Below are 26972 nucleotides of genomic sequence, written 5' to 3'. Positions count from 1 at the left end.
GGATTACTAAATCTAAGAGTTAATTTACAAAACTGTAGAGCATGTCAGTCACACACAAGGTACTGTTACACATGTTTAGATTCAGAGAGTCAACTTCAGAAATTCAGAGTAGCTGCTAGCTTTATCACAGATCCTACTCATGGAACTTCATGGTTCCTAATTAGTTTCATGTCAAAAGCATCTTGGGAAACTTCACTTTGGGGTGTTTTGGTGGAGGTTTTGGATTTTGGGTTGGGTTTTTGTTTGTTTGTGGTTTTTTTGTTTTGGTTGGGGGGGGTGCTATTTTTATATTAGATTACTTTAATACTGCATCAGCTTTTAAAATTATTTCCCATCTTGCCCTTATACTTTTGTCCAGTTATGGAGATACTGGGAGGTACTGGTAGAGGATGAAGAACAAATCATATTTACTACACTAACTTGTGACTTAAAATCAGCATAAATCCTGCAGTTCTTTGGGCAGACAAGCATCAGGAACACAACTACATTATTGAAATAACACATGTAGAAAAATGCAATGAGCAGAACGAAGCACACACTTGCATCTCTGCTGAAAAAATGGGCACTCTGTGATGGTGAAAGGGTTTAGAATTTCTCCTGCGTGACAACTGCAAAATACAATTGCAGTTAATTTCCTTACTCGGGTACACAGAAAGCCTTCCTGCTTGCTCTGAGTCAGATCATAAAAGGGTATAACAATTAAGAAGTGCTGCTGTCTCAGCTCTTGATATACGAAATGAGCCAAATACACACGCACATTGAGATCATTTTCTATTATGCCTTTAACACATAGCACCAGTACATTCAAAACCCAGTGTGTTGTGATGGGCAACGAGGAAACTCTCTCAAATTAATAGTATCAGCTATCTTTTGATCTATACTGGTGAGGGGGAAGGGAAGAGGCAGTTGTTTTAACTTCTGCTCCTGAAGATGAAATGACTGACAGAGATTAAGAAACTGGTAAAACAATATTCTGTGTCAGAACAGACTTAATAGCCAGAGAGAAACTGTCCTTTTCTGCAACACTTTTCACATCTAAGCCTCCATATCTTGGTCGTCTGCAGAAGAGTTTCTGCAAGTGTCTCAGTTTGTGGAAAGACTGTCCTTCCACCAGAGCAAGTCCACCCCAAAATTAAGCAACTCCCATTTTGTCAAAAAACAGAGCTGCTGTTACAAAGGCACCAAGAGGAAAAAAAAAAAATCTATGAGTAACAAATCCAGAGCTGAAACAGCTTGCAAAAGCAAATAGCTGCCTGCTCTGGCAGGTCACCTTGTTTCCTCAAGTGAAAGTTTTGCCTTACATTCACATAAATCTGCTGGATTCTAACACTAGTTTGCTTTGCTCTTGGAAGTGAGATCAAACCATTAAATTTTTTCCTAAAAAGATGATAGGAAACTGCACTGAGAAGCCCATATATCAACCTCAATAACAGAGTTCAGTCACAAACCTGGAAGGCTTCTTGCCACAAAGCCAGATACATTAAAAACAGAGGTATTTTCATGCACAGTACAGACAAAGGCATCTTTGTATCACATCCAAATTCAGCAGGCACTGAGCTGATAGACATTCCAAGATGAACAGAAACTGGTTTGAAGTATTTAATTTTAAAACTCACTGTAGAAAACAAAGATCCAAGGCAAAGCCTGCAGAAAACAAAATATCTTGAGGAACAGACCTGACTGAAGTAATTGCTGCATTGAGTGAAGAGGTCAGCTGCAGGCAGATAATACATAGTGTTTGACAGCTGTTAGTCATCATTTATGTACACACCAATTTCATATTCCACTCTTTCTTGGCTGAAAAACTTGATGTCAAAGCAGGGCATCAAATCACTCAGAAAGATCAATAAGAATACTATCCCTGTTCTGTCTGCCTAAAGATACAACAACAATAAGAAGGATGGGGGAGGAAAAAAGCACTAGTAAGATTGCTGTACTAAAAGAGGACACCAAAAACCATCATTTGAGTCATTTAAATAAACAACGTGGAATTAAAAATCATAAAATTGAGGGGAGATTTTCAGGCTAAAAAACCCACCTACATGGTGTTTTTTGTTTGGTTTTTTTTTTCAAAAAGTAGTTTCTTGCTTGTGCTTTTACTTATTCTAAAACAAACATAGTATGGCAGAAGAGAGACAAAAGGATAAGACCCAAAAGGCAACACTACTGCTAGCTTAAAACATTGCATTCTGTATAAGAAACCAAACGTGATTATATGAAAGCATTCAGCAGTGTATACATCTTTCATTCTGTGCTTCACTATGTTTATTTTCAAGTTTCATAACCCAACACAAACAAGGAATCTAGGAATAACTACTATGTTAAAGTGTACAACCCCTATATTAATTAAACCTGGATTCATCAATCCAAACCAATTGAGTTGTTCAAACTGGAGTCTCAGTATATCCAGGCTTTCAGGGCTGCTCCAAGCTCTTACACCAGCTCCTCTAACCCTGCCTCAGTCTATGGAGCAATAAACAAGACAGCAACATTTTGAGTTTTATTCTAAAATGCTGGAAGCCCCAGCATGTGGGCACAGATAGCATTATCTAATCCAACAGTCACTACTTGCTAGAATACATCTCACATGATGGTTCTCCTCCTCCCACCACTGAGTCACTGCCACAAACAGAGCAGCTGGCTGCAAACAGGCTACACAATGCGTGGCTGAGCTCGAGGCACCAGCACCAGATGCAGGGTGACCTCAGCTCCATCTGAAGCACTTTGTTCTCTGCAGAAGAGCAGCTACCTTGTTATTGCGCAGCACCCTATGCACTCTCTGGACATCAATTTAAGTAGATACAGCCAAGCTACTTTTATCACTGTTAAAAGCGGGGGGGGGGGGGGGGGGGGGGGGAAGAAAAGGTATTTTAATATGTTATTTTGAACATAGCTGCTAGTTCAATTTTTAATGGTTTAATCCCCTGATCATCTTCTGCACAAGTTCAGGAAAGGAAAAGTGTGTCTGTTATGGTCCTTCAAATTTGTAGTAACTTATCTGAATAATAAAAACAGAGTCCTAACATTAAATTTGCTCTTCCATCATTAATATTAAATATTTATTCATCACTGCAAAGTTCAGCATTTGCCACAGAGCTCACTCTCCTGCATGGTCACGCAAACCTTCTGAATACGTATCTTAAGGCCCACACGTTATGTACCATGGAACGAACACACACCACCCCCCCGAGCTTCGTAATTTATTTACAGAGAGAAAACATAGCCTAAATCTTGGAAATATACAATATGTGTGGACATCAAACACAGGCAGAGTCCACAGAGACTGAGAATCTTCATGAATAAAAAGTACACTGATGCACCAATAACATAACCTCAGCAGAAGTGATCAATATTTCACCTCTTTGCATCTTCCTAAGCAATCTCAGTTGCACAAACTTCACTTTACAAGCTGAACTCTTGCTATATGCTCTAAAACTCTCACCAAGCTACCTTTATTTTTTTTTTCAAGTGCTAGACAGCCCCTACAGCTTCTACCTGAGCATAATGCACATCACGTAAGAGAAACTCAGACAAGATCTAGTCACCTTGATACAACAAGCAAGAAACAGAAACTTAGAAGATCTGCAAACTGTTGAAGGCCAGGGTTTGTGAAATGAGTTTATGTATATGCTCTGAAACTGATAATTACTGCCAGTCTGAACAGTGGTGTGGGCCTTCGGTTCTTTAAACAGCAGTGAGAGGTGAGACTGTTTCAAATTATGGGGGTTTTGGGTTTGGGATTTTTTTGGGGTTTGTTTTGTTTTTAATTTGTATCAAAGAACACTTTACACAATTTAATGCAAAATTATAAAGGCATTTAACTGGCTACATGTATCGTGATTTTGAAACACTAAGCAAAACTAGGTCATTATAGCTACTTCCAGTGTTCAGGCAGCTTTCCCCTGATTAATCACCATTGCATGTAACACTTCCACTGTCGATTTTCTCCATACACTGGTATGGTCTACAGATTGGTGGTTTCCCCCTCCAAAAACAGAACACCTACTATGAACTATTTCTCATTCCATTTTGATCATCCAATTCCTGCTCTCCTTTGCATCAGCATCAAGGACTTGCTCTGTTCACCAAAACATCAGAACAAATTTGATTGTTCCTGGTCCCACTGATGCCTGTTTTTACGCTACACACACCTCCACAGCAATCCTTTTCTCTTCCACATTAACTAAGAAATTCCCTCTTGGTACCTGTTAAATGCTTTACTAAAGCCCAGGAACAGTCTTTCTGCTTTTGCAAAAGAAAATGTCATCTGTGTCCAGTTTAGTATCCTATGTCATATCTGGGACCAAAGTCAAACTAACCAGCTTTTATTTCCTTGATCTAAAGGGATTTAAGGTTTAACAAGAAGCTTTTATGCTAGAAGCTCAAAATGCATTAGTTGCAAGTACTAAGAACTAGCTTTTATCAGTCAAGCAAAAACTAGTAGCCAACCACCACTATAAAGACATGGAGATACAACAAATTTTATTAGATATAGGAATTTTAATACACAAAGGGATTTATTAATACTCTCGGATTGGGCTCATTAAGCCCAGTTTTCCTCACCTTGATCTTTTCAATATACCATCTAAACTAACAGAACACTTGAACTTTCCTGGCAGAAGCTAGATTGCAGGAAGACACCTGTGTACATACAATTTTAGAAAAGCAAATAAGAATCTCAGTAGCAAAAAAATCTACCGTTATTGGCAACTCCCTCTCAGTGGTGTACTCCAGTGAGTACATCTGGAACACAATTTCATAAAAGGGAACCACAATAACTAAAAGTCTGGAAAAACATAGACCAGTTTCTTATCCAAATTACATATTTTGCATTAAATAGGAAAAAAAACCCCATAGAACTTAAAATTTTTCAAAAAGCATAAGATTTCAAAGCAACTTTGTCAACAGAGTCAAAAGACTGCTTAATGGAAGAGTGCTCTTCTCAGCCTGCTAAACAGACTAACATTACCCACCTCTCCTTAAAAGCCTTTTAAGTCTCTGAAAACTAGACTTGACAAAACTAAGGAAAACCTTACTACGAATGGAAAGAAAATGACATCTTATAAAAAAAAAAAAGAGGAATATAGTCATTATTATATCACAATTCAACCCCGTTCTCAAGAAACTTTTGAGGGCAAGAAAAAAAAAATTAACCTTTTATGATGACAAACAAAACCAGCTGATGGGTCTTGTTTTGGTCTCCTTTTGTCTCTTGTCCTAGTACACAATTCCATCTAAACCATGTCTCTGGGGTGCAAAATTCATGCAGATTTTGTAACACGCACAGCACACAATACAATCACATAACTGTATTCTACTGACCACTCTGAAAATCCTGAACCAAAAATCCAACTACTATATCTATTCATATGTGTATTTCAGATTAGAACTGACTGGTCAGTTATAATCTAATCAATCTGTATACCTTTTAAAGAAATTTTACTTCCTGAAATGAGCTGTTGAATAAATGGTACAATTTCAAAAGCAAAGGAAAACTGGAAACACTACATCTGGCCACTAAGTAGGAAAAGGTTACAGGCAGTGGGAAATCAGTAGAAACCAGGCTATCAAGGATAGAAAGAGATGGGCAAGCTTTCATTCTTCAAATTACTGTAGCTATATTACTACTGAATTGTGGGATGCAGGTTTTTTCTTTCACCATGTCCATGTTTTCAAAACAGCTCAAATTATCTATGTAATAATTACTAAGTGACAGGGAGGGGGAAAATTCTTTTACCGTAGTTAAAAAATTAACATTAGCAGAGTCTCAGAAAAAACATTTTAAATCTGTAAAATAAATATCTTTCCTTTGAGTCTATTGGTAAATAAGAAATTGCTACCCTTGACAGCCTCTGAACTTGCACTATCTAAAACTAAGAAGCCTTTCACAAGATGTTATGAAAACACCACGCCATATCAACACTATTTTCTAGCAGTCACACATCAATTTTTCTTTAACAGGGTCAACCCAATGCACAAAACAAACTGAAATTGTAAGCAAACCCGAAGTATTTAACGATTACAACCTCCCCCCCGATATTCTGCTGTTGCGTTTTGCAAGCTTCTGACATTTTTGAGTACTTACGAAAGAATTCGGTCAAGTTTTGGTCCATTACGTCCCTGAAGGACAACAGGAGGCTTGTATACCTTCATTATTCCTTACTATCTATACAGTTCCTCTGTTTCTGGTGTTCTTGGTCTCTTTATTTATGAAGCGGTGATGATTTTGAAGTTATTTATAAACATTAACTCATTAAATTCCCAAGTGTCATATTAGATACCAACCCAATGACTCATATTCCTGACAATATATTTACCATGTCTGAAGAGAAGGTAAATTTACATGCACGAGTAGCACACACAAGCATGCCATGAACTAATCTTATATTTTAAAATGGTGTTTGACATTAAGTAACTCTGAAGTTATTAACAAATACATATGTCAACTCAACTTGGCTCATTATCAATCGGTGGAATTCATAAACATTGCCTGACTACCAGGCTGACAAAATGTAGAACAACCCATATAACAAAATATCCCTTCAGTTCTGAGGATTAAAAATAGAAGCTGGAGTGTTTTAAAGCTTGTTATTACTGTAGTTGAGTGAGTGCAAGTTAAGGAAAATTATAGTTAACTTCAAGTACTCCCTGAAAGGGAAAGCATAAGTCATGTGTTAAGGTTTCTTAAAAGAGAGTAACAAAGGTTACAATTCACCAGACAAAATTATTTTATTACACCTCATGTGTAATCTTGGCTTCATAAAACCCTCGGTGTTTTCGATCGTACATCTGATCCTTGTAGCTTTAGAAATTGTCTCACTGCACAATAAGCAATACAAGCATCCAAGTAAGAAACTCTGCAGCAAAATAAGCAAAGTAATATTACTACTTTAGTACTTCTACTTAAAATGTAAGGCATCTAAATCCTTTCTAAAATAGAAAAGATTCTTTGAAGCAAAATAATACACTTTTGCTGGGAATGATCTAATTCTGTTCCCAATTTCCCCAAGATTCTTGAACACTGGTTACAAAAGCAAAGGAAAAAAACCATCAGATCTGTTGAAGACCTCTCTTCATTATGCCACTCTTCACTGGTCAGTCCTTTGGCAAAATACTTCTGAAGAAATGTTTCTATTTCTGCCTAGGAAAACCCTGAAGCTAAAAGCCACATAATTTAACTTTGAGATTAGTCCTGCTTTGAGCAGAGGGTTGGACTAGACCTCCACAGGGTCCCTTTTCCAACTTTAATTTTCATGCAAGCAGATGTTTTTCTCCAGCTTAGAATAATTTCAAAAAATACTTTCCTGCACTCAACATGGTAGTCAGTTAAACACTACTAAATCCAGGTACACCTAAGGGCAGGGATATGAGAACAGCACTTAAAGACAACTATTATCAAGCCACATTTTAAAGAAAACCCTCATCCAACAGACACATATTTCACAAGCCATAGGCTTAGCAAAGCCTGCCTTTCTCTTGATCCATCACAAACCCCATGTTCCTTCCTACGCAGTAACATTTATTCCCATTTCTTACATTCCCTGTAGCCTTAGTGCTCCCCACAGGATTCAATTCTGCCCACACTGCCTTTACCCTTTACTGAGATTGGAAATGTCACTCATAGATATATCACAAGTAGTACATGCCTAAACCTTTTTTTCCCAACTATTTACTACTCTCTACATTATGGGAGTAAGTCTGTTGTTCTTACAGTCTCTGAAAGCTGGAAGACAGTTAGTATAGAAGAGAAGTTCGAGCTTAGAGTTAATTGACCTTCATTAAAACCATGTAGTTACAGCAGTAACAAGACTGAAGAAGCACTTGTGAAATGTTTTAACAAAATTACATGTTCTTCTAAAGCTTAATGACACAATGCCAATAGTCTTTCCACAGACAATCTGGCTGGCAGCATGAGTAAACACTCCAGAGCTCCATCCTCTTTTAGGGAAAAAACAAATCAAAACCAGGACCAGACTTCAAAGGGGACATTACATTAGATGAAAACAATTAGAGCACACTGATCAAATGAGAAATGAAGCCATAAGAATGCCATCTGATAATATGTCCTTTATATACAAAAAATTTCAAGAGACTTGCAGAGATCTTAATATAGGGCAGCACTTTTTCCTGAAGAAATGCCTATCTACAATGTTACTCTGAAAAATATTTCGGCATTAGAAATTTCAGTTAATACAGTCTTCTAAAGGAACAGACAAGAAATAAAAATACTAAAAGCCACTAATATAGAACAGAAAAAAATATCTAAAGAAAAAAAGCTTTTTAAAAGTCTGTCAAAAGAAGTGACATAAAAGACCTTTACTATGACAGCAAACTTGTACATAAGTACATCAAACAGACAAATTTGTAATGAGCTTCTTGCTATTTGTTTTTAAACAAGGTAACTTTCAGATAAAGTGATCCCAGCTCAGAATAAGAACATACCACAGAAAAAAGAGACAAGTATGACCAATTTTGATGTCAAAACTTTGTTCAATATGTTTTAGTTACTAGTTTATCAAACCTGTAAAATGAATTATTCCCAAATTAGCAATCTGGTTCTGCTCACCTTTTCATAAACAAACTAAGTGCCAAATATCAACACAGAAAAAAGTTCAGTGTCAATTAGACCCAAACATGTTTAAGCATTTTTCCAGTTACCACAGAAAGCTATTAGGTGCTTTTACACCATCAGTCTGTGTGGATAAACCAGTGGCCCCTCAGAGGAGAGAAATTGCGGCAAATTCATAATTTGGTAAAAGAACAATTAGACAAAAAGAGATTAGTCCCTACAAACACTCCATGGAATTTTCCTGTTTTCACAATCAAAAAATCATCTGGGAGATGGAGGTTATTACATGATTTACGAGAAGCCAATCATATCATAGAACCGATGGGAGCCCTCCAAACTGGGCTACCCTCCCCTGCCATGCTCCCAGCAGAATGGTCACTTGTTATTTTAGACATTAAGGACCGTTTTTTTAATATCTACCTCCATCCTAATGATACACACAAATCTGCATTTTCTGTTCCAGCTATTAATGCAGCTGAACCCTCCAAACGCCTAAGTTGGCTCACATTGTCACAAGTCTGGACCACCTCCCATTTATTCAAGGATCTTGTTCCCTGCATCTGTACTGCATGTGACCTAAATGTCTCCCAGCATCCCTTCAGGAAGGGAACAGCTAATCTCCTGGGAGTATTTTGATGGTAAAACAATCCAGGATTGCATCACAGGCAGTATGCTTGAGACAGCCCAAGGTCTTGCTGTTTTCCTTTAACCAGTCTAACGGCACTGTCCTACAAGACTTTGCCATTTCATATACGCATATCCCACACACTAAATCTACAGCATTAACCCGTATTGCCACAAAACAAATGAGGGAATCTGGCAACTACAGAGTTTCCTAGAACTTGGGCACATCATTGATACATAGCAATTTTTAAAAGGAACAGAAAGAATCCGTATGTTAAAAATGCTGTGGGTCTGAAAAATATCCCACAGGGCATAGGACAGGGTACAGTGGCTTCACACTGCAGGGAACAGCTTAGCTTGGAGAAGTGCCAGCTGGTCAGGGGAACACAGACTACTCGCTGAAGGCAGCACAGATACAACCAGCACTGCTACAGCTGAAACTTAAACAACTAAAGGTAACATAAATTTATACACTAGAAGTAGAAAAGGAAGGTTTCTTTGCTAAGTAATACAGATGAAGGTAAACAAGATTTCCAATAGAATGTTCTGATCTACTGCATCCACGTTCAGGAAGAAAAGCTGTCATTTGTGATGATTCAATTCTCTGCTTCTAAAGGTTAAAACTTCCTTCTTTGCTTGCTGCTTTCTTCCTTACAAGCGTGTGTCAAAAACTGAAGACACAACAGTCACTGCAAAATTAATTAGTCTGGCTGAAAATGACAGCAGTGAAACCTCCCAAGGCTTCCCCTCTGATCTTCAGCTCTTTCCTGACAGGCCAATAGCAGTTGCATTGTTTGAATGGGTGGAGAGCACCAACAAGGGATCAGCTACAATCAAAGTTTTTACATGGCCGAGCTGCACTAAGGAAAACCACACGCATACAAATGCTGCCCTAATGCAAGAGAGTAATTTTAAGTCCTTGACATTTAATTTCTCATCATTAGGAGGTATCACTTTCTTGAATTTAACATCTGTTGCCTTTTAATGCCGTACCTTCTCTGGATTTCCAATTCTTCTTGTGATGGACCATTTTGCACTTGAGAGGGAAGCTGTGAATTCTGTCGAGGCAACGTAGGACCTAAAAGTGAAGACAGACCATAAAAATGGTTTGAATTTTTACCATGCAAAAAAAGCACATAATCAAGGAAAAAGGCCAGCCACCACATGACTTTAAGAACTGTTCACTTTTGCCTTTTAAGCCAAACAAGCTCAAAAACATAATAAAGCAAATAAAAACTGCAACAAATGTTACCTTACGCATTTACAGAATGAATTTATTTCACATGGATGGAAAGGTTTCACAGAAATGCAAAACAGATTTTATATATGATGGAATTTGACAAAAGCTTTGAAAAGCACTCCAAGTCTGAGATTTTCTTAAAACAATGAACAAATACTCTTGGAGGAACAGGAAGGGCTCAAAAAATTAAAACACTCACCTAAATAGAACACTGAAAAAGGGGAAGAGGAAAAAAAAAAGGAAAAAAAAAAAGAACAGGAGAGAAAAAACATCAGAATCTTATCACCACATTGAGAAAAGGAAGATAAAGTATGTTTCTACAGGTCACACCAAAATTTACTCAGATTTTAGCTCATCAACTTGGATTGAAGACTTTCTTTTTTAGATAGGTAAGTATTGGGTCCAAAGGAACAGAGGCACATCACCAATGTACAAACTGTGAATTCTGCTAAGCACATGAGATGCAAAAGAGAAAGACACGCAAACTCATCTTCAGTTTTTACTGATGGGCAATTCTGAATCATACAACTTCCAAATAACTGTATATGTACATTTAGAAATGAAATATGTATACTTAGAAATGAAATGACTTTTCCATCTTTCTCAAGTCTATTTACAGCACAGAATTATTTACAAAGAATTAACAGATGTGAAGAATTACAAAGTGTGGAATGGAATACAGGGGATCAAGAATGTATTATTTCTGTAAAAACGGGCACTAAACCAGTAAATTATTTAGACTGTAGCTACACTTAAGACTATGGAATTTATAAGCAAGTAGAATTAAAAAATATTAAAATGTGTCAAATTCTGAAAACATCCCAAAGCAAAACAGTAATTTCTTGCTGAGATTCCACCAAACTAGTTACAGTGATGGAGTTGTAATGAGATCTCCCCTATATCAAATACCAAAATGTAGAATTTGTTTCCCATCTGAACTTGTGAAAGTCATCCAAACCCACGAAAAGACCATGTGTGATACACTGACACATCTAGGACAGTCAAACAAGTGCCCTGTTTAAAGGCTATACAAAAAGGTTCATTTACTCAGAACAGCATAGTATTGTGTCCACTGTGGTCATAAAGACAATCCTGAAAATTATAAAAGTGTACATTATCTGTGTATCCTACAGTCAAAAAGTAATGTAGGAACTTACTTCTGGAAGATAAAAGCAGAAATTGCACTACAGAGGTGGTATCTTCCTGATTTATTCTTTTCAGCATGTACCTAATGATGTGATGCTGCCCTTGATGTATTTATTATTTTTGCTTCGAGTATCTCCAAGAGATACCCACAGATATAAATCTATACTACTTTTAATGCAAAATATTAAACTGCACTGATAATCAATAATTAAATTATCACTAAGTAGAAACACCTGTTATACTGCTCATCTGGAAAACTTTTCAGCTTTAAGACTTCCATAAGACACACGTCCTGCTCTTATCTCCCCTGTGTGACAGGTGGAAGGCTTTAAGGCCCATAAAACCATGACTGCAGCTCCCAGGCAGCCAGGCTATTTGCTGCCTGCACCATGCTGCAGCCTTTCATGGACTTTTACAAGTAGACACAAACCAGCAGCAGCTGTGCTGCTGCTTAGAGATGCCATATACACCACTACTGCTTGCCATGTCTAATAGAGTGCTTGGAGCAAGTCAAGGTTCACAGTCTGAGGTGTAAACTGCAAGTAACGCTAAGTATCAGTCACATGATGAAACTCCCTCGTATTTCTGAGTATGAAACACATTGACCTAAAAATTAACAACAAAGAACAGAAATAAATAGTCATACTATGGACATTTACCAACCATTTACTGTACTGAAAGTACAGCAGAAATGAGAAGTACAAGCTTCCACCCATTTAATCCTTAAGAGTATTTAACAGGGGGTTTTTGAACAAGATATTATCATGATGCAGTAGCTCAACATGGACCACCACTCTACCACCTTTCTACTAGTGTGCTCCCACTCTTTTTAGCCAACCCCTCCAGAAACCAACCATTGAGCTTCACTTGCACTGGCTATTCCAACCAACCTAGCAGTGAGAAAACCTGTTCTTGTAGCCTCAAACTTTGTTCCAGAGCTCTGTCTGCCAAAAAATCATATTGTCAATTCTACAGAAGGTAATCATCAGCAAGCCAAGTTAGAGTTGACTTGGCCAGCCTACTCCAGTGATGTCCTTCCTTCATAGCTGTATATGCAAGAGAGCAGAACACAATCACCTGCTGACAATTAATTTGGTGGTTACTTGGTTTGTAAGTATTTTTGTACAAATTTTTACTGTAAGGAAATGCAATTTGAGTATACCAAAGGCTTTCAAGAAAGAAAAGTTTAGCTACCAAGTCATTTGGCCAGTTTTCTCATCAAATTTTGTCTCTGCAAGCACAGATCTTAACAACTACCATGTAAATGGACAGTGGCAAGTTAAAGGAACATACCAGGTGGAAAAGTACATTTTATCTGAGAAAATTTATTACAGCAAGCAAAGACCATCACTTCTTTGTCTGGGTAGTGGGGTAGGTGGTATATTAAATAAGCAGCAACTAGCTTAAATAAGCTTTCTCAGAGGCTTTTGAACAGTTCAAGATACTTCAGAAAAATGAAGCCCCAAGAGAAAATCTCAACAGATACTGCCTGGAAAAAAAGTCTGATCTTTCTACAGGATCACTTAGTCTTCAGAAACCAGTACAAGACAAGTAAGAGATGAGGCTGAATAGTCTATTCATTCTGAGTTTTAAGGAAAACCTAACATCTTTCTTTTTCTAAAGAAAGCACAGATGGTGCACTCCGCAGCACACTCTGACAGACAGAGGATATAATTTCACACTAATTTGTTCAGCAGCCATTCCAGTTTCAGCGCTTTCTGTTTTTCAGCTTATTCTCACCTTTGCATCACATCACCCTTCCTCTATGACAGTTCAGGCAACCGCATGGTGAGAGATGGACGGGAAGTCTAAAAATCTTTAAAAAAACCCAGGGAAAAAAAAGCCTGCATGAAGCATTTTTACCAGCTAGATCACAGCCAGTTCTGGTTCTTCGTGTAGTCACACAGACAATTATGCTGGCGCTGGCGTAGCTCAGAGACCAACGGGCTGCTGGGGGCTGCTTTAACCAAATTAGGCATCCCCAACACCACTCTTTTAAACCACAACCAGAGCTGTAGTTTATCAAACTCCTTAACTTCATTTTCAGCCCTAACTGACATCTTACCTCCATCTCCATTTGAAAGCTGAATGAATTTCCGTTGCACAATCCCATAAAGGCATAATTAGTAAACTGGAGATGGAAACAGGTGGTTTCTCCTCCCTGGATGCCTTTGGGTTCCTCCATTTCTCCAGTCTTTCAGTTACATTGTGTCTGTTTTGGAGTTTCACACCACACTCTATCCCCCTTCTTTTAATGTCACCTGCATTATATTATCAGTGTTGACATAGCACTTGGCTGACATTGAGGACATAAGGTTTCTATAGCCCTAAAAAACCCCATTTATCTGCTGTTCAAGATTGGCACAATACATGTATTACAAGTTATACAATGAGCTACAATGTATATTTTCATTTGGCTGGACAGGCTTAGCTAACATAAGGATGGGTGAAATGGTTTTTGTGGGGACTGCTGACAGTCAAATCACGTGAAATCTTTCTCAGAACTCCACATGCCCTAGAGTTCAAGAAAGCAAACACACAAAAAAACTCATTCCTCCAATTACTGTACTGTTCAGAGTAGAACATTAAGAGAAAAAAGCTCTAATTTTTTAATAGATCCAGTAAAGCTGGTCAACTATCACACATGAGAATTTTAGTTTGAGGTGAAGATCTCTACTTTCTCCCCAGAGAAAGTTTATATAAACAACTCAGTAACTAAGAGTTTCCACTCTTTCCTTTCTCAGCATATTAGTGCCAAAACTAAGCAACATTCCAATTATACAGTCTGATATCCAAATCAAAGTATGACTTGAGTTTTCAAAGTCTTTTCAAAGACTGAAAGTGAACAGCAAGTTTATTTATACATGTATATAATTTAAACATAACTGTACTGACTAACTATAATCTTCAGAAACAATTTTCATTAAGGACAGGTTGAGTACACCTACTAAGCTAAGACCACAGGTAAGAGTTCAAAGCCACAGCCACTAAGATGTACTTCTGTTCTAGAATATAAGAACTTATGACAGAAAAAAAAGTGTTCTACTAAATGCTTAAATGTTTTCTGAATAAATGGAAAGCAGGCTTTTCAGAGATCTATGCAGGGAGTACTAAGAACAATTACGGTGAAGTACCTTCTTTTACTTGTCCCTAGCTCCTTCTCCTCCCATGCAGAGCCTGTCCTGCTCTAGGACATGACAGAACAAAGTCTGGGGAGACTTGCTAACCAGCCTCCAGCAGAAACAAAGCCACACCACTCCTCAAGATGCGGACTTGTGTTATGGATTTATATGCAAGACTATGATGGCCAAAAACTAGGGCATCAACAAGTGACAAAACTGTTCTCCAGTACTTCTATTTGGGTGAATCATCTTCCAGCTGAGACTTTCCTTTCCTTCAAATACCTCCTTCCTCTTATGCTGTTACCATTTTGTAAGTACTTTCAGCTGAGTTAATTTAGTCATCACTCTATACTTAAAGGAAATACTTTCCATGTCACTCCACAAGTACTTTTACCTGATCAAGATAATAAAAGGCAGCAAGAATAACAAAAATATTCATTAAAAGACATTTGAATTTAAGTAGAGGTAAGCCTCCTATCAATGCCAGCAGAGCCTCCTATCAGTGCCAGCAGTGCCTTGGAAACCAGGTGCTGATAACCTGGGTGCCAGGCTTGGCTCAGCACCAGTGTGCTGGGCGACCTTCAGCAGGCTTCCAGTTTCCCTCTGCCATCCTTTCATACAGGGGGAGACAAAGCTTCAGCAGTACAGAACTATGGTTGCTTAAAGAAGCTACAGTATCACAAACTTAAAATAGCAATTATTGAAATAAAATATATCAGTACCATCTACTGCGGAATATTTACTATTTCCACCACCCTGTTCTGACAAAATTTGTTTAAATAGCAATGTTATAGGTGATGACTGTTGCTAGTGGTGTATAATACTACAGAAGTGAGCCTAACAAAGCTGTATTTCCACAACTATGTTCATGATTTTTATGAAAACATCCTGTTCCCAAAAGGCAGATTTGATCTATCTACAACTTCTACTGGGAATATTTTTAAGACAACAATATGAACTCTCAAGAGTAAAATATATTGACATTCCCCAATATTTATTAAATAAAACTTTATCCACAAATTAATATACTTCTATTTATATTTGCCATACAGTTTAGACCAACTACCAAGTTTTAATTAAATTCTTTGTTCACCTAAAAAAAAAATTATATGCTTTCATGTGATACACCACTAATTCTGAAGAACCATGGAAATTAGAAACACCATACAGGTAACCCTTAAGAATTCATAAAACTTAGCAACTCTCTCTTCACTTCTAAATACCACAACCAACACTGATGATGCTTTCAATAATCTTAAATGCAATTAAAATGAAAAGGAAGTACTTTGTCCAATAAATAGTTAAAACTTCCTCTTGGTCAATATTTTGGCATATAAATTAGAATTAGTTAAATTGGGATTAGCTATTGTAAAAATCTAGAAACTACCAAATTTTTTTCTTTAATCGATCCCACATCTAAAAGGAAGGAAAAATCTTGCTAGCAAAAATGGAGATATTATCCAACTTCTGACAACACAGGTAATAATATCATCACGTTACTCTCTTTCTTACAGGGAGTGCTGACAGCCTGCTCCAGAGGCTGGCTTAGAGTACAGGTATAGCATAATTACTTCACTGCTGTAGAATTTCTCTTTTCTCTATACAAGTTTTAGCATGACATGAACCAAAACAGTACGAAGAGAAGCACCTGGGATCCCCCCGCGAGCTCCGCATATATTTTTCTCATTTCAGTCTTCCATTGGCTTTCAATATATTCCAATTAGGAAACCTCAATTTTTGGTTCTGTTTGCATTTCCCAGGGATATTAAATTATTCAATCCATGATATAAGTGCATTCCCCTATCAGCAAGGATTTAATGAACTATCTCTGCTATAAGAAAAAGGACTGCAGATACAGTCATAGAAAAAGCATGCATCTTTACCTCATAAAAGTTTTTTTTATTTAATAACTGGACAACCTAACTTCTAGAGTTAATAATTCAAGAGAAATTCAAAGAACGTGAACCACAGGAGCTTTTTTCCCCAAGATTAGATGAACAAAATAATGAGACCCTGGAAACACAAAAACTGTTTCTTTTTCCTCCTCTTCATTTTCCTATGAATTAAACTGCAATCTAAGGCAGTACTACAACAGCGTGACTGAAGCCATTCCCCCCCCTTGCCTTTATATCCAGAACATCCCAAAATCTTTTCAAGAATCAATATATAACTGCTAAAGATTAGTACAAAAAGCATCATGAATCTTAGGTATATGTAACAAGAATTAGAACAGGCTTATTTACGGTTGTATGACATCCTTCAGTTGTTGTTCTTCCGAGGTTTTCATCTTCTGCAACAAACAACTCAAAGTACCTCCTCAAATGCAAATTACACATATATAAATCTCATCTTTCGTTTCTTATTCCCTTAGCAAGGCTTTCCTGAGATTGAAGAGAGATGCCACACAAAGCAACACCAATTCCAGCTGAACTAGTAGGTACTTCTGCAGCAAAACTGAGTATGATACTCCTTTGTTTCTCCCATCTCCCAGAGCACACTTCCCTTATTTGCCCTTATTCCTTCAAAGAAATAATCCATTGTCTCACACACAGAATTTTCCCAGCCATCTAATTTCCTTTCATTGACACTTTATTCATTCCAGAGCCACTTTGATTGCAACACTGAGCTCTACTTAATGCAGATATGAATATTTTCTTTGTAATTAAATGCAAAACTTTCACAGAGCCATCAGCTTTAGACAAGACCAATAACTGAATATCTGAACTCACTGCACAGTCTTAAAGCCTAAAATCCTCTTCAAATGACCTCTTAAACTGATGACACACTCTTGTCATTTGATGAAGGCGTAACTCCAAACAATCATTTCATGAAATAAGTAAGTCTTTCAAAATCTTCCCAAATGAGTGACAGAAAGAAATCTTAGTTCAGTTTTAATGCAACTTCTAAATAGTATGAGGCAAGAACCTGTAGTATTAGTAGTCTACCTTAAAATTCCAGGAGAAAATAAAGTCCTGTGTTGTTGTCTTTCACTGCTGAATTTGCAGGTGGCCTACAATCTGCTCAACTAGCCAGCAGGAAAATAGTGTCTGGTTGAACAGCTACTAGCTAATGCAATTATTCAAACCAGAGCAGAGTTGAAACACTTTGATTTTTACATAAAATAAAATAAGCAGAGTTCAAGCATATAAGTCAGGATGTTCATATGATCAGCCCTGAAAATCAGTGGGAAGAAAAAAAACCTAGACCTGCAGAATATTTCAGACAGTTTCACTAACAAGGCAGCCACTGCTTCGTAGCCCTTTGAGACAAATCTGTAGTGGTTTTTTTTAGAAGAAAACAGTTTTAGAAGAAAACTGCCAGCTGCAGTAAAGCTTTTAACTTCAGAGACTTTCACTCTGCATTCTGAACTCATCAGAACGAGGAAAAGCCCATCCCTGTGAGCTCAGCGGTACAGGGCACCCAGTGCCTTCACCTCGGCTTCGGCAGATCCACTAGAGGGAGATCCTAAATTAAACAACCTCCAATTTCGCCAGCAGCCAGCAGAACAGCTGAGGATGCCAACTGCAAGCAAAGATCAATGACATTTTTCAAATATATGCAAGAGAAGAAGACCGTGATTTAATTTTATTTTAAAAAGAGCGAGAGAGCCATACCCAACAGCTGACTTGCAAACTAAAAGGATGTACACAGCACAATCTTTAATATTCCTCAGAAGTCATTTAGATTTCTGTGAACCCTTGCATAAAATTTAAAATTCATCTACAGCTTTATGAATTTCTGAATAGTATGCTCAGCTAACATTAAAAGTGCTTTCCTTTTATGAATAAAATACAACATAGAATAACCAAGCTAATAAAAGAAATCGCCAAAGTGAGAAAACAGCAGAAAATAAGGATACTGCAAGAATCAAACTTCAACTGTAAGCAATTCTACAGTAAAAGGAAAGTTACCTATATAGCATTTATTTTACTTGAGTTGGAAGCTCTATATGCTATATTTCATACGCTAGAAAATACAGTAATTTATTTAAAATATTAGAGACAAGTTGTCCTCTGTAAGTACAGATTTTTCAGTTCTTTAAGTACAGATTTTGAAGCAGTATCTTCATAATACCAACTGCATGCATTAGAAGTCTTTAAAATCCTAGCAGATAATTGAAAGAAACAAAACCGTCAATATATTATGCATTGATCTTCACGTATTTATAACTTCACTTTTATAACATATACCCTCTCAACACCTTTCCAAAAAAGAGGCTAATTTGTTTATAAAAGAAGGGAAGTTGCAATCCATTTTCTAAAACGTAGAGCTACTATGAAAGCCTCAGAGCCAGTGACCCATCTAAGTAAATATTCAGCTATTTCAGAGATGCTGGGGGGGGGAAATTAACAGCAAGGATCCATTTCTAGCTGCACTTTTAGGAAATTATATCAACTATAGAGAGAAGAAATGCATTAAACTTTGAGCAAGGAGTCCAATTAGCTTGATCCTAAACTGCAAGCTATTCAGTATCCCATTTCCAATACTGAAGCAGGCATGTTTAGAAAGATACTTGATCTTTTTTAATTCTTACACTGATAGAGGTCAGAAAATATGTAGATCATACATATAAGACAAACCTCCCAGCTAATAAAACTTAGGAACACTTGATAACAGTATTCTAACGCAGATACATTATGAACATTATCTTTAAATATTCTCTGGAAATGTCACAAGGCTTACAGAGCAATCCTATATGCATAGTTAGGACTTTTTTTTAAAAGCAGCAGTGCTAAACTACTCATCTTCAGACATCTGCTGAAAACCATGCTGATAATGTTAAGCTTTGGTTTTATTTCATCTTGATGGAAGCTTAAGAGCACCTATGTGTCAGTGACAGAAAAAGCTAATCTTAAACAACTACAGTTCTTTGGCTGACAGGGGTTAGGGAAGAACAGTTATCTCTCCTGTGCCCACCATTAGCTTGTGATGCAGCTAATTAACGCATTTTGACTTGTACCTATTGCTGCTACCAAGTCAAATCACAAGGAGAAACAAAGTGACTACTTTACAATTCAGAAAACTTAAGGATGCAATCAGTCACTTTCAGACAAAATTACACAACTTAATTCATGTCCTTGTCAGAGCTACACCTCAAAACTGTCAAGAACGAACCAGTAGATGACAGCATTGTAGCCAGCACCTGGGCTGTGATACTACAGTCATACTCAACTCTCATTTCAAAATTTGCCTGAAAACAAAACAACCAGTCATCAGAGATTAACTGGTCTTAAAGTGAACGAAGCAGACAAACTCCAACTGAAGTGGTACCTTAGTTCAGCAAAACTTCTGCTACTGAAAAAAATATATCAATGCAGCTGTTAGCCCACATAAACTTTGCAAAAGGCAGCAAGAGAATTAGGATTAGACAAATTACAATAATCCACCAAGACACGCTGACCAAAAAATGAGCACTGTCATGCCTGCTGAGGGTAGGAGAATGGGAATCACAACTGGATTATTTTAGCAGGCAAAAAGAAACCCTATAACTCTAGCTACCATTTCTATTTTGGCCTCATATGTTGCATAACAGTGTAAGCACTGCAGAATGTATCATCCATGGTCTAGATAGCTTAGTTTCAAAAGGTAAGTCTTGAAACAACTACCAGAATAAAGAGCAACTTGATAAAGTCACCTTTTTTGCTGTAGTTGAGACAGCCCTAGTAAAGTTATCTACAGCCTCTCCTACACACAAGAAAGTTCTTCTGTACCGGTTTTCTATCTCTTGTTACATGGGCAATCTTTAAAGTTTAATGAGGACAAAAGAATTCTATTTGGTTACAAGAACACAAAGGACTCTTAGTCTTTCAAAAGAAAAACTCCCTGTGTGTGTATCACAGTGTTACACTGATCAATTTGCTGTAGAGCCTACCTAGAATACGTTACAGATATTACCTGAAGACTGAAAGCAACTAATTTTTCCACCAATGTTTTACACCCTATGTATGTCATCCCAGTCTTCAAACAGATAAAATGACAGACCTGTTGTCTAAATTTTATGTGCTCATCTGAAGGTTACCCCTGGATTTAAGGTCTCCAAGCTTTTTGGTAAGAACTGCCAAAGAGGATGACCTGAATTCCTAAGTTTGGAGGAAAAAACCTCTTATTTTTATAATAAATCAGTAATCAATGAGAAGCAAGGATACTGACACACCATAAGAATGCTGAATGACTCTAGAAATCCTGAAAAAGTATCCTAATTACAAAGTACATCTTTCTTGGTCAGGTCTTTTGGTTTTGCTTCCTTGAAGAAAAAGAAAGGCAAACCCAGCAGTTTTTATAGGTAATAGATAATATGAAAATTGATTTACTTGCTAGGAATTGCATTTACAGGGATGGCAGTGCAGTTGAGAATCACTGTTAAGAAGCAGTAATTAGTTAGACAAAACACCCAAATAATTAAAATGCCTAGAGGCTGAATCACGATTAGAAACAAGATTTATTGACTTTCCCGCATAATCATCGATTTTTTTTCCATTTCTGTATTTGAACAATCTTAGAAAAAGAAAAAAATACTTAAGAGATTCTTACCAGCTTCCTGTGAATTTAATACTTCTAAGGCATGCATCATGGCACTTGCAAAGACATTGGCATCTTCTTTGCTGCCAAAATTCAGACCATACACCTGCCTGGCATCACGCCACTGGTGGAAGGTCTGTGTAGCCTGATTGTACTTCAGCCCTTTCGGAATGGCACAATTTATTACCACCTACAATCATTAAAAAAATAAATAAATAAATAATTACTTCTGTTTAAAATTGCTGTTTCATCACAAGTTTCAGCTTTGTATAGATTTTATTCCTTAACCACATGGGTTAATTCAAGACTCACAATCTGAAAGACCAAAATGCTGAAGCACATAACCATTTCAATTTTAATTCCAAGGCTGTGTGTAATCAGTGATGAGAATACACAAGGGAACTAATGAGATATTTTGTATCAACTTTTGTAGCTTAAGTGTTCTCACTTCAAAAGATGCCGTGATGTTTCGTAACAGCAATGTAGTAACATCAACAGTTCTGACTTTCAGCAGCAGACTACTTGATGTGAATATGCACTTGGAATTCAGAAACTCAGTTTCCCATGAATTTCACAGAGTATTTGTTACAATTTTTTTAACCAAGTTATCACCTTCTCTCTGAGGCTGCTGCACCCCTTGGCCTGCAGGGCTTTCAGCAGCAGTTTATGTGAACTTCAAGGATGCATCACAAGGTATCATTTTGCAAGATCGTTATGGCTCACACAAAAGATGATAAATTCGAGCTGGTAGTACAACCATTTAATACAAGCCATCCACTAAGAGGATCCCATTGCACTTCGATAACTGGATCACTCTCATCTTTTTTGCTGAATAATGGGAGGAAAAAACCCCACGTTTGTTCTCAGACGAATGCACAGAAACCATTTATTATTTGGAATAAGTGTTTAGTGACAAATCACATGGGAGATTATCAGTCTATGCTTCAGGTGTGTGATAAATGACCAAGAACAGGCCAAAACAATTCTATGAAATGCTGGGAGAAAAGGAAACAAATACAAGAAGCTTTCCTCAAACAAAAGATTAGATTTTTAACCCCATCGTAAGTATCACATGGCAGAGCGTATTTCAAGACACAACGCTAAATTTGCCATTTAATCCCGATCTAGTAACTTCATCAAGGAAATTAAGATATAATCCTTATTACTCCCTTCTCAGTCTCTCAAAGCATTACCAAATATCAGACAGCTTTTTGGTCAAAATGATCTGGGGAAATATTATGCATCTAAGTTTTGATGAGACAGGAAGAGCCAAAAGACAACTGCTGGTGTCTACGCAGACTGCAGCTGACAGCACAGAGCAGGGAAGAAAAGCTTTTAGGTTGCTACTATGCCTTAAAAACAACCAGATGACTTCTGTGTACACTGCTAGCCTTTGTAGATAGATATCTGTAGGAAGGAATGGTAAAAGGACTGTTGCCTTGGAGGTATGTAAAGTGCTTAGTTCATGGGGAAAAAGCAATAATACAGTTTTGCTCCTTCGATTAAAAAAAAAAATCCGTTTATTATTTACTGGTCCCATAATTTTGCTGAAGACTTATTTCTTAACATTCCAAATTTTCAGAGATTTCCTTACCTGATGATCCTGAATCTTCCTGCCCACTACTCTGAATGTGTTGTTGCCTGTGTGATGATATATATGAACTCTGCTGAATCCAGTTGATCCACCAGCTGGTACCCATTTCTTATTGGCATCGTCATAGACCATTACAGCAGCTCGTGCTTGGCAGATACTCTGTTCACTGTTAAAATACAAATATTTTGGAGGAGAAAATAAAATTACTTATGGCAAACCATCAATTTTCTGGTCAGCTTTTTTTTTTTAACTCAAAATGTTAAAGCAATACTCCTTGCAACTTGCTGAAACACTCACCTTTCTGAATATAAACCCTGTAGCACTTTGACATTTTGCTTACATGTGTTCATTCTAGAGAGTTATGGTCAAGACAGACAGGCCTAACTACTAATGAAAGAGATCAAGAAGATATTTACTTTTCCTGCACTTTCCCCCTCTGCTTTCTCCTCACCACCAACCATGAATTTTAATTAAATGCCATAACAATACACAAAGTTGTCTGCAAAATCTGAAGAGCAAAGAATTTGGTGTCACACTAGCTTCATATAGTTTGGATTTTCCAGTGGCAGTTACTTCCACAAGAGAGAAGAATTGGAAAGCCCTTGCTCCCTTTAACATATATAGAAGAAAACAAACACATGTGGGACAAAGTTCAGCACAAAAAATTCACCAGCTCGTAAATGAAATGCATTTTGGTTTTGTCACATTTTACAACAGTCAACACCTAGATGTAACATTTTCTCCCAGAGAAAAGGTTCCACTGATTACTGAAAAGTGCAATTTCATCAGGAGATTGCTATCAGTAGCTAATCCTGATTATGCCAGTCATCTGGAAGCTAAGGTAGAGCCTGAAGTTACAAAGGAGCGTATCACAAATGTCACCATATCAGAAACACAAGAAATCAGAACATACCATAAACACACTGTTTACTAGGAGAGGAAAGGGTGACACCGTGCAAGTTGGCTTTATGGGAAATGTCCAGATGTAGACAGGAAGTAAAAATAGAAAGGAATGATTTCTTATCAGTAAGTCAAATTCTCTGAACATACCACTCCGGTACATCCAACATTATAGAAAGCACATGATGCCTGGCTTGTAAGGAATGTGGTCTGCCATTTGGAAAATTGAGAAGGCTGAGGAGACATACATTCTTCAAAAGTTACAAAAGGAAAGAAATGAAGTATTTCTTCATATTTTATGAAGGAGGGAGATGATGCCTCTTCCATCCATCTTTCTTGGAGGGGGGGAGGGTATGGTTTTTATTGGTTGGTTGGTTTGGGGAGGGGGGGGGTGTTTGTTGGGTTGGCTTTTTTTAAAGACCATGTTGAATTTCCTAATATCTTATTTCTATCTCCCAACACAAGAAAATTCTGCACTGTATCCAGATGTTTTGTTAACTTTCAATACTGACATTTTTGAGAAAATAGCATCAATTTCTATAATACTTTCCATGACAATCTAACAATTAGAAAAGCACTGAACACTGGGATGCTTTTCAAGGCTAGGGGAGAAGAGGGAGTACTGAGATCATGTCTCTTATGCACACAAGAGATTCAAGAACAAACGAGGAAATACTTTCTTAATTTTAAAAATGCATGTGTTCTAGTCTCATCAACTATTCAACAGCTAGATAAGAATTGGATTGCAACCTCTAATTAGACCACCCTTTTTCTGGCCAGAAACTAGTTCAATGTAGGGACATTAAAATTATAATATACATATAAACAGTGCTTTTTTTCTAAGCATAATTTACAGTTTAGACTGGAAGGACCACATCTGATCCAAGAAAAAAGATTAGATGCAAAGAAAATAAATTTAGGTACAACTTTTATGAGTTTCACAGCCCCATTAAAAATATGGCATAGTTAAATAATGTTCACTCATTTCAGAAGAGGGCAATGCAAGAACCTACTGGATTCCTTTATTTTTAGATATTTTGGCACACATCTTAAAGTTCAAACCCAGAAACATTCTGTACTGTTCACAAAGTACATGACAAACAGTAGTGGTTTTTCTAAAATGCCTAACAGTATTACAGTAAACTTGGAAAACTTCTGAATCCATAACAATTTCTTGCTACGTTTGAATTTGGATCAATCACAAGCATGATAAAGCGTAGGTGACAGGACCTAGATACTGATTTGGAAGCAGAGCCATGTGGTTCGCAGAGTTCTTGCCAAAAAATAACTTCAACTCAGTCATGTGCCAGACAGACCAAAAAAAAAAAAAAAATTCTATTAAAAATTGAGACTATGATTCTAAGCTAATATGTTCCAATTACAACGAAGGTAGAACCAGAGAGTGATTGAGTAATGGTACAGTGATCAGAAGACTTAATTATTAGGACAGACCGTCAAAGATCAGGTGTTCTTATTCAGAGAATTCTCCCTGCTTTGCCTTGGTCCTTTCTCAGGCCTAAGTTTATAGAAGTTTTTATGATTTTATTTAATATACTGAGAGGAGGAAAAAAAAAAGAAAAAGAAAAACCTATTAATTTTAGAACTATTTGGTATTCAATGGCACACTTCACAAGTGCAAATACGATGACCTTGAGTAGAATTTCTAGCTTTTCTTTAACAACTGTTAAACTATTTTTAGTTCTGCTTCTCAGGCTATGCCTTGTAACTGGAACTATTACCTAAGTCTAGATCTCAAATACTTCATGCTCCATTTAAAATAAAACAATTTTCTTAAGAGGGAATTATTCTTATCCATATAAAGATATGAGATGATTCACATACTTTTAGAAGTTACAAATAAAAACAATTTTCAGTTGACCTTTTCAATCACTACACAATAAAACTTCTGCCCTCATTTCACACAAATCCTATAACTAAAATTTCAATGTTCCAGGTATGTAATTTTCATATCCAGGTATCAATTTGAAGGTGACATACTCCCCTCCTGCCAGCAGTTCCCACCAATCATCACTTTGTTTATCAGGCTGCACCAGAGAGATGGAAAAATGAAGCTATCCCTATTAGAAACAAATTAAACCATCACAGTATGCCAGCTTTTTTCCAGAGTTCAATAATTCCATATTACTAGATGCAGGGGAGATTTATTTAATTACTTTCTCTCAGTAACAATTCTCTATAGCGATTACATTTCGTTTTGAAGAAAAGCATGGAGGTATGAGCTTCTTAAAGAATCTTTAAGTCTGCTCTTCAATGGCCATTTGATAGTTTAGCATTTGAATACAGTATATCATATACTGTAGCCATTAAACACTATAAAGTAAATATTTAAGTCTCAAAAAAAAAAAAATCACTTTTTTTTTTTTTTGTTAAAACTCCACTAACTTCAAAAGGTTACTACACCAAATCAAAAATTCATGCTGGTAGCTCATGACTATCTTTGACCGGTCTAATGAAAATCAAGGTTTGGTTTTTTTCCATGTTCCAACTTTTTCTAGGAAAATGCCGAGTTCAACATACAGACTGTTGCTAAAACCTGAGCCAGTGCTCTTGTATTCCTTTAAAAATGTATATGAACTTAAAATTCAATTCAAAGGAAAAAGAGCCAACTGAATCAGAACAGTATAACTTATTATATTTCTTGCTTATCACGCTTATTACACTTCTCTGCTGTACTTCTAACAGGAAACAATCTTCACTGATCTCCATATTTATACATGAATTCTCTCCACAGGGTTTGCTGTAACACATGTCCCTTACATGCAGGAACTGACCTGTGCTAGGATGACTTCATTCACTGCACCAGAATCACTTTGGTCTGTTCAGAAAGGCACATTTCTTACGGACAGATTACTTTTCACTAGTGGGAAATAAACAAATCGTCCACAGTCACGTTGAAAGAGAAAACAAAAAGGGTTTTCACCTATTTGCCAGGTCTTCACCTATTTGCCAAGCATCCTACAGGGTTTACTTGCCTTTCTACAAATTTGCCTCTTCCTGGTGTCGTGTAACAGTTCCAGAAACCATTACACTTGGATTAGCCTGCCCTTTCCCCATATGAGAGCTCACTGGGGGATGCGGGAGAAGGAGAGAAGGGATCTATCTCCAGCTTCAAATGATACTGCCAAAAGTCACAACTGCTCTAAGAACTGATTGCTAACTCATTAGGGCAGTGGTCTGGGGAACTAAAGTGACAATCTGAACATTAACTATGAAAAATGGAGAAATTGTATGTTCCCA

General features: G+C 37.1%; 1 protein-coding gene across 7 annotated transcripts in view; it reads right to left on the bottom strand.

The window, feature by feature from the left end:
- ENAH (ENAH actin regulator) overlaps positions 1–26972 on the bottom strand; it is a 90251-nt gene that overhangs the window by 24823 nt on the left and 38456 nt on the right. For 3 of the 7 annotated variants that reach the window (XM_032682671.1, XM_032682674.1, XM_032682670.1), the window contains exons 2-5: positions 22815–22980; positions 21233–21410; positions 10633–10644; positions 10187–10271 (exon numbers count right to left, since the gene is read on the bottom strand). In XM_032682671.1, the coding sequence (XP_032538562.1) occupies positions 10187–10271; positions 10633–10644; positions 21233–21410; positions 22815–22980 (441 nt within the window). Of the gene's footprint in view, positions 1–6085; positions 6188–10186; positions 10272–10632; positions 10645–21232; positions 21411–22814; positions 22981–26972 lie in introns of those variants that run through there. The other 4 variants (XM_032682676.1, XM_032682672.1, XM_032682675.1 and 1 more) reach the window with 2 other exon arrangements.

Source organism: Chiroxiphia lanceolata, chromosome 3, assembly GCF_009829145.1.
Source record: "Chiroxiphia lanceolata isolate bChiLan1 chromosome 3, bChiLan1.pri, whole genome shotgun sequence".
Lineage (NCBI taxonomy): Eukaryota > Metazoa > Chordata > Aves > Passeriformes > Pipridae > Chiroxiphia > Chiroxiphia lanceolata.
Note: the sequence above shows the minus strand (reverse complement) of the source record. Positions and strands in the feature narration are given on the sequence as shown.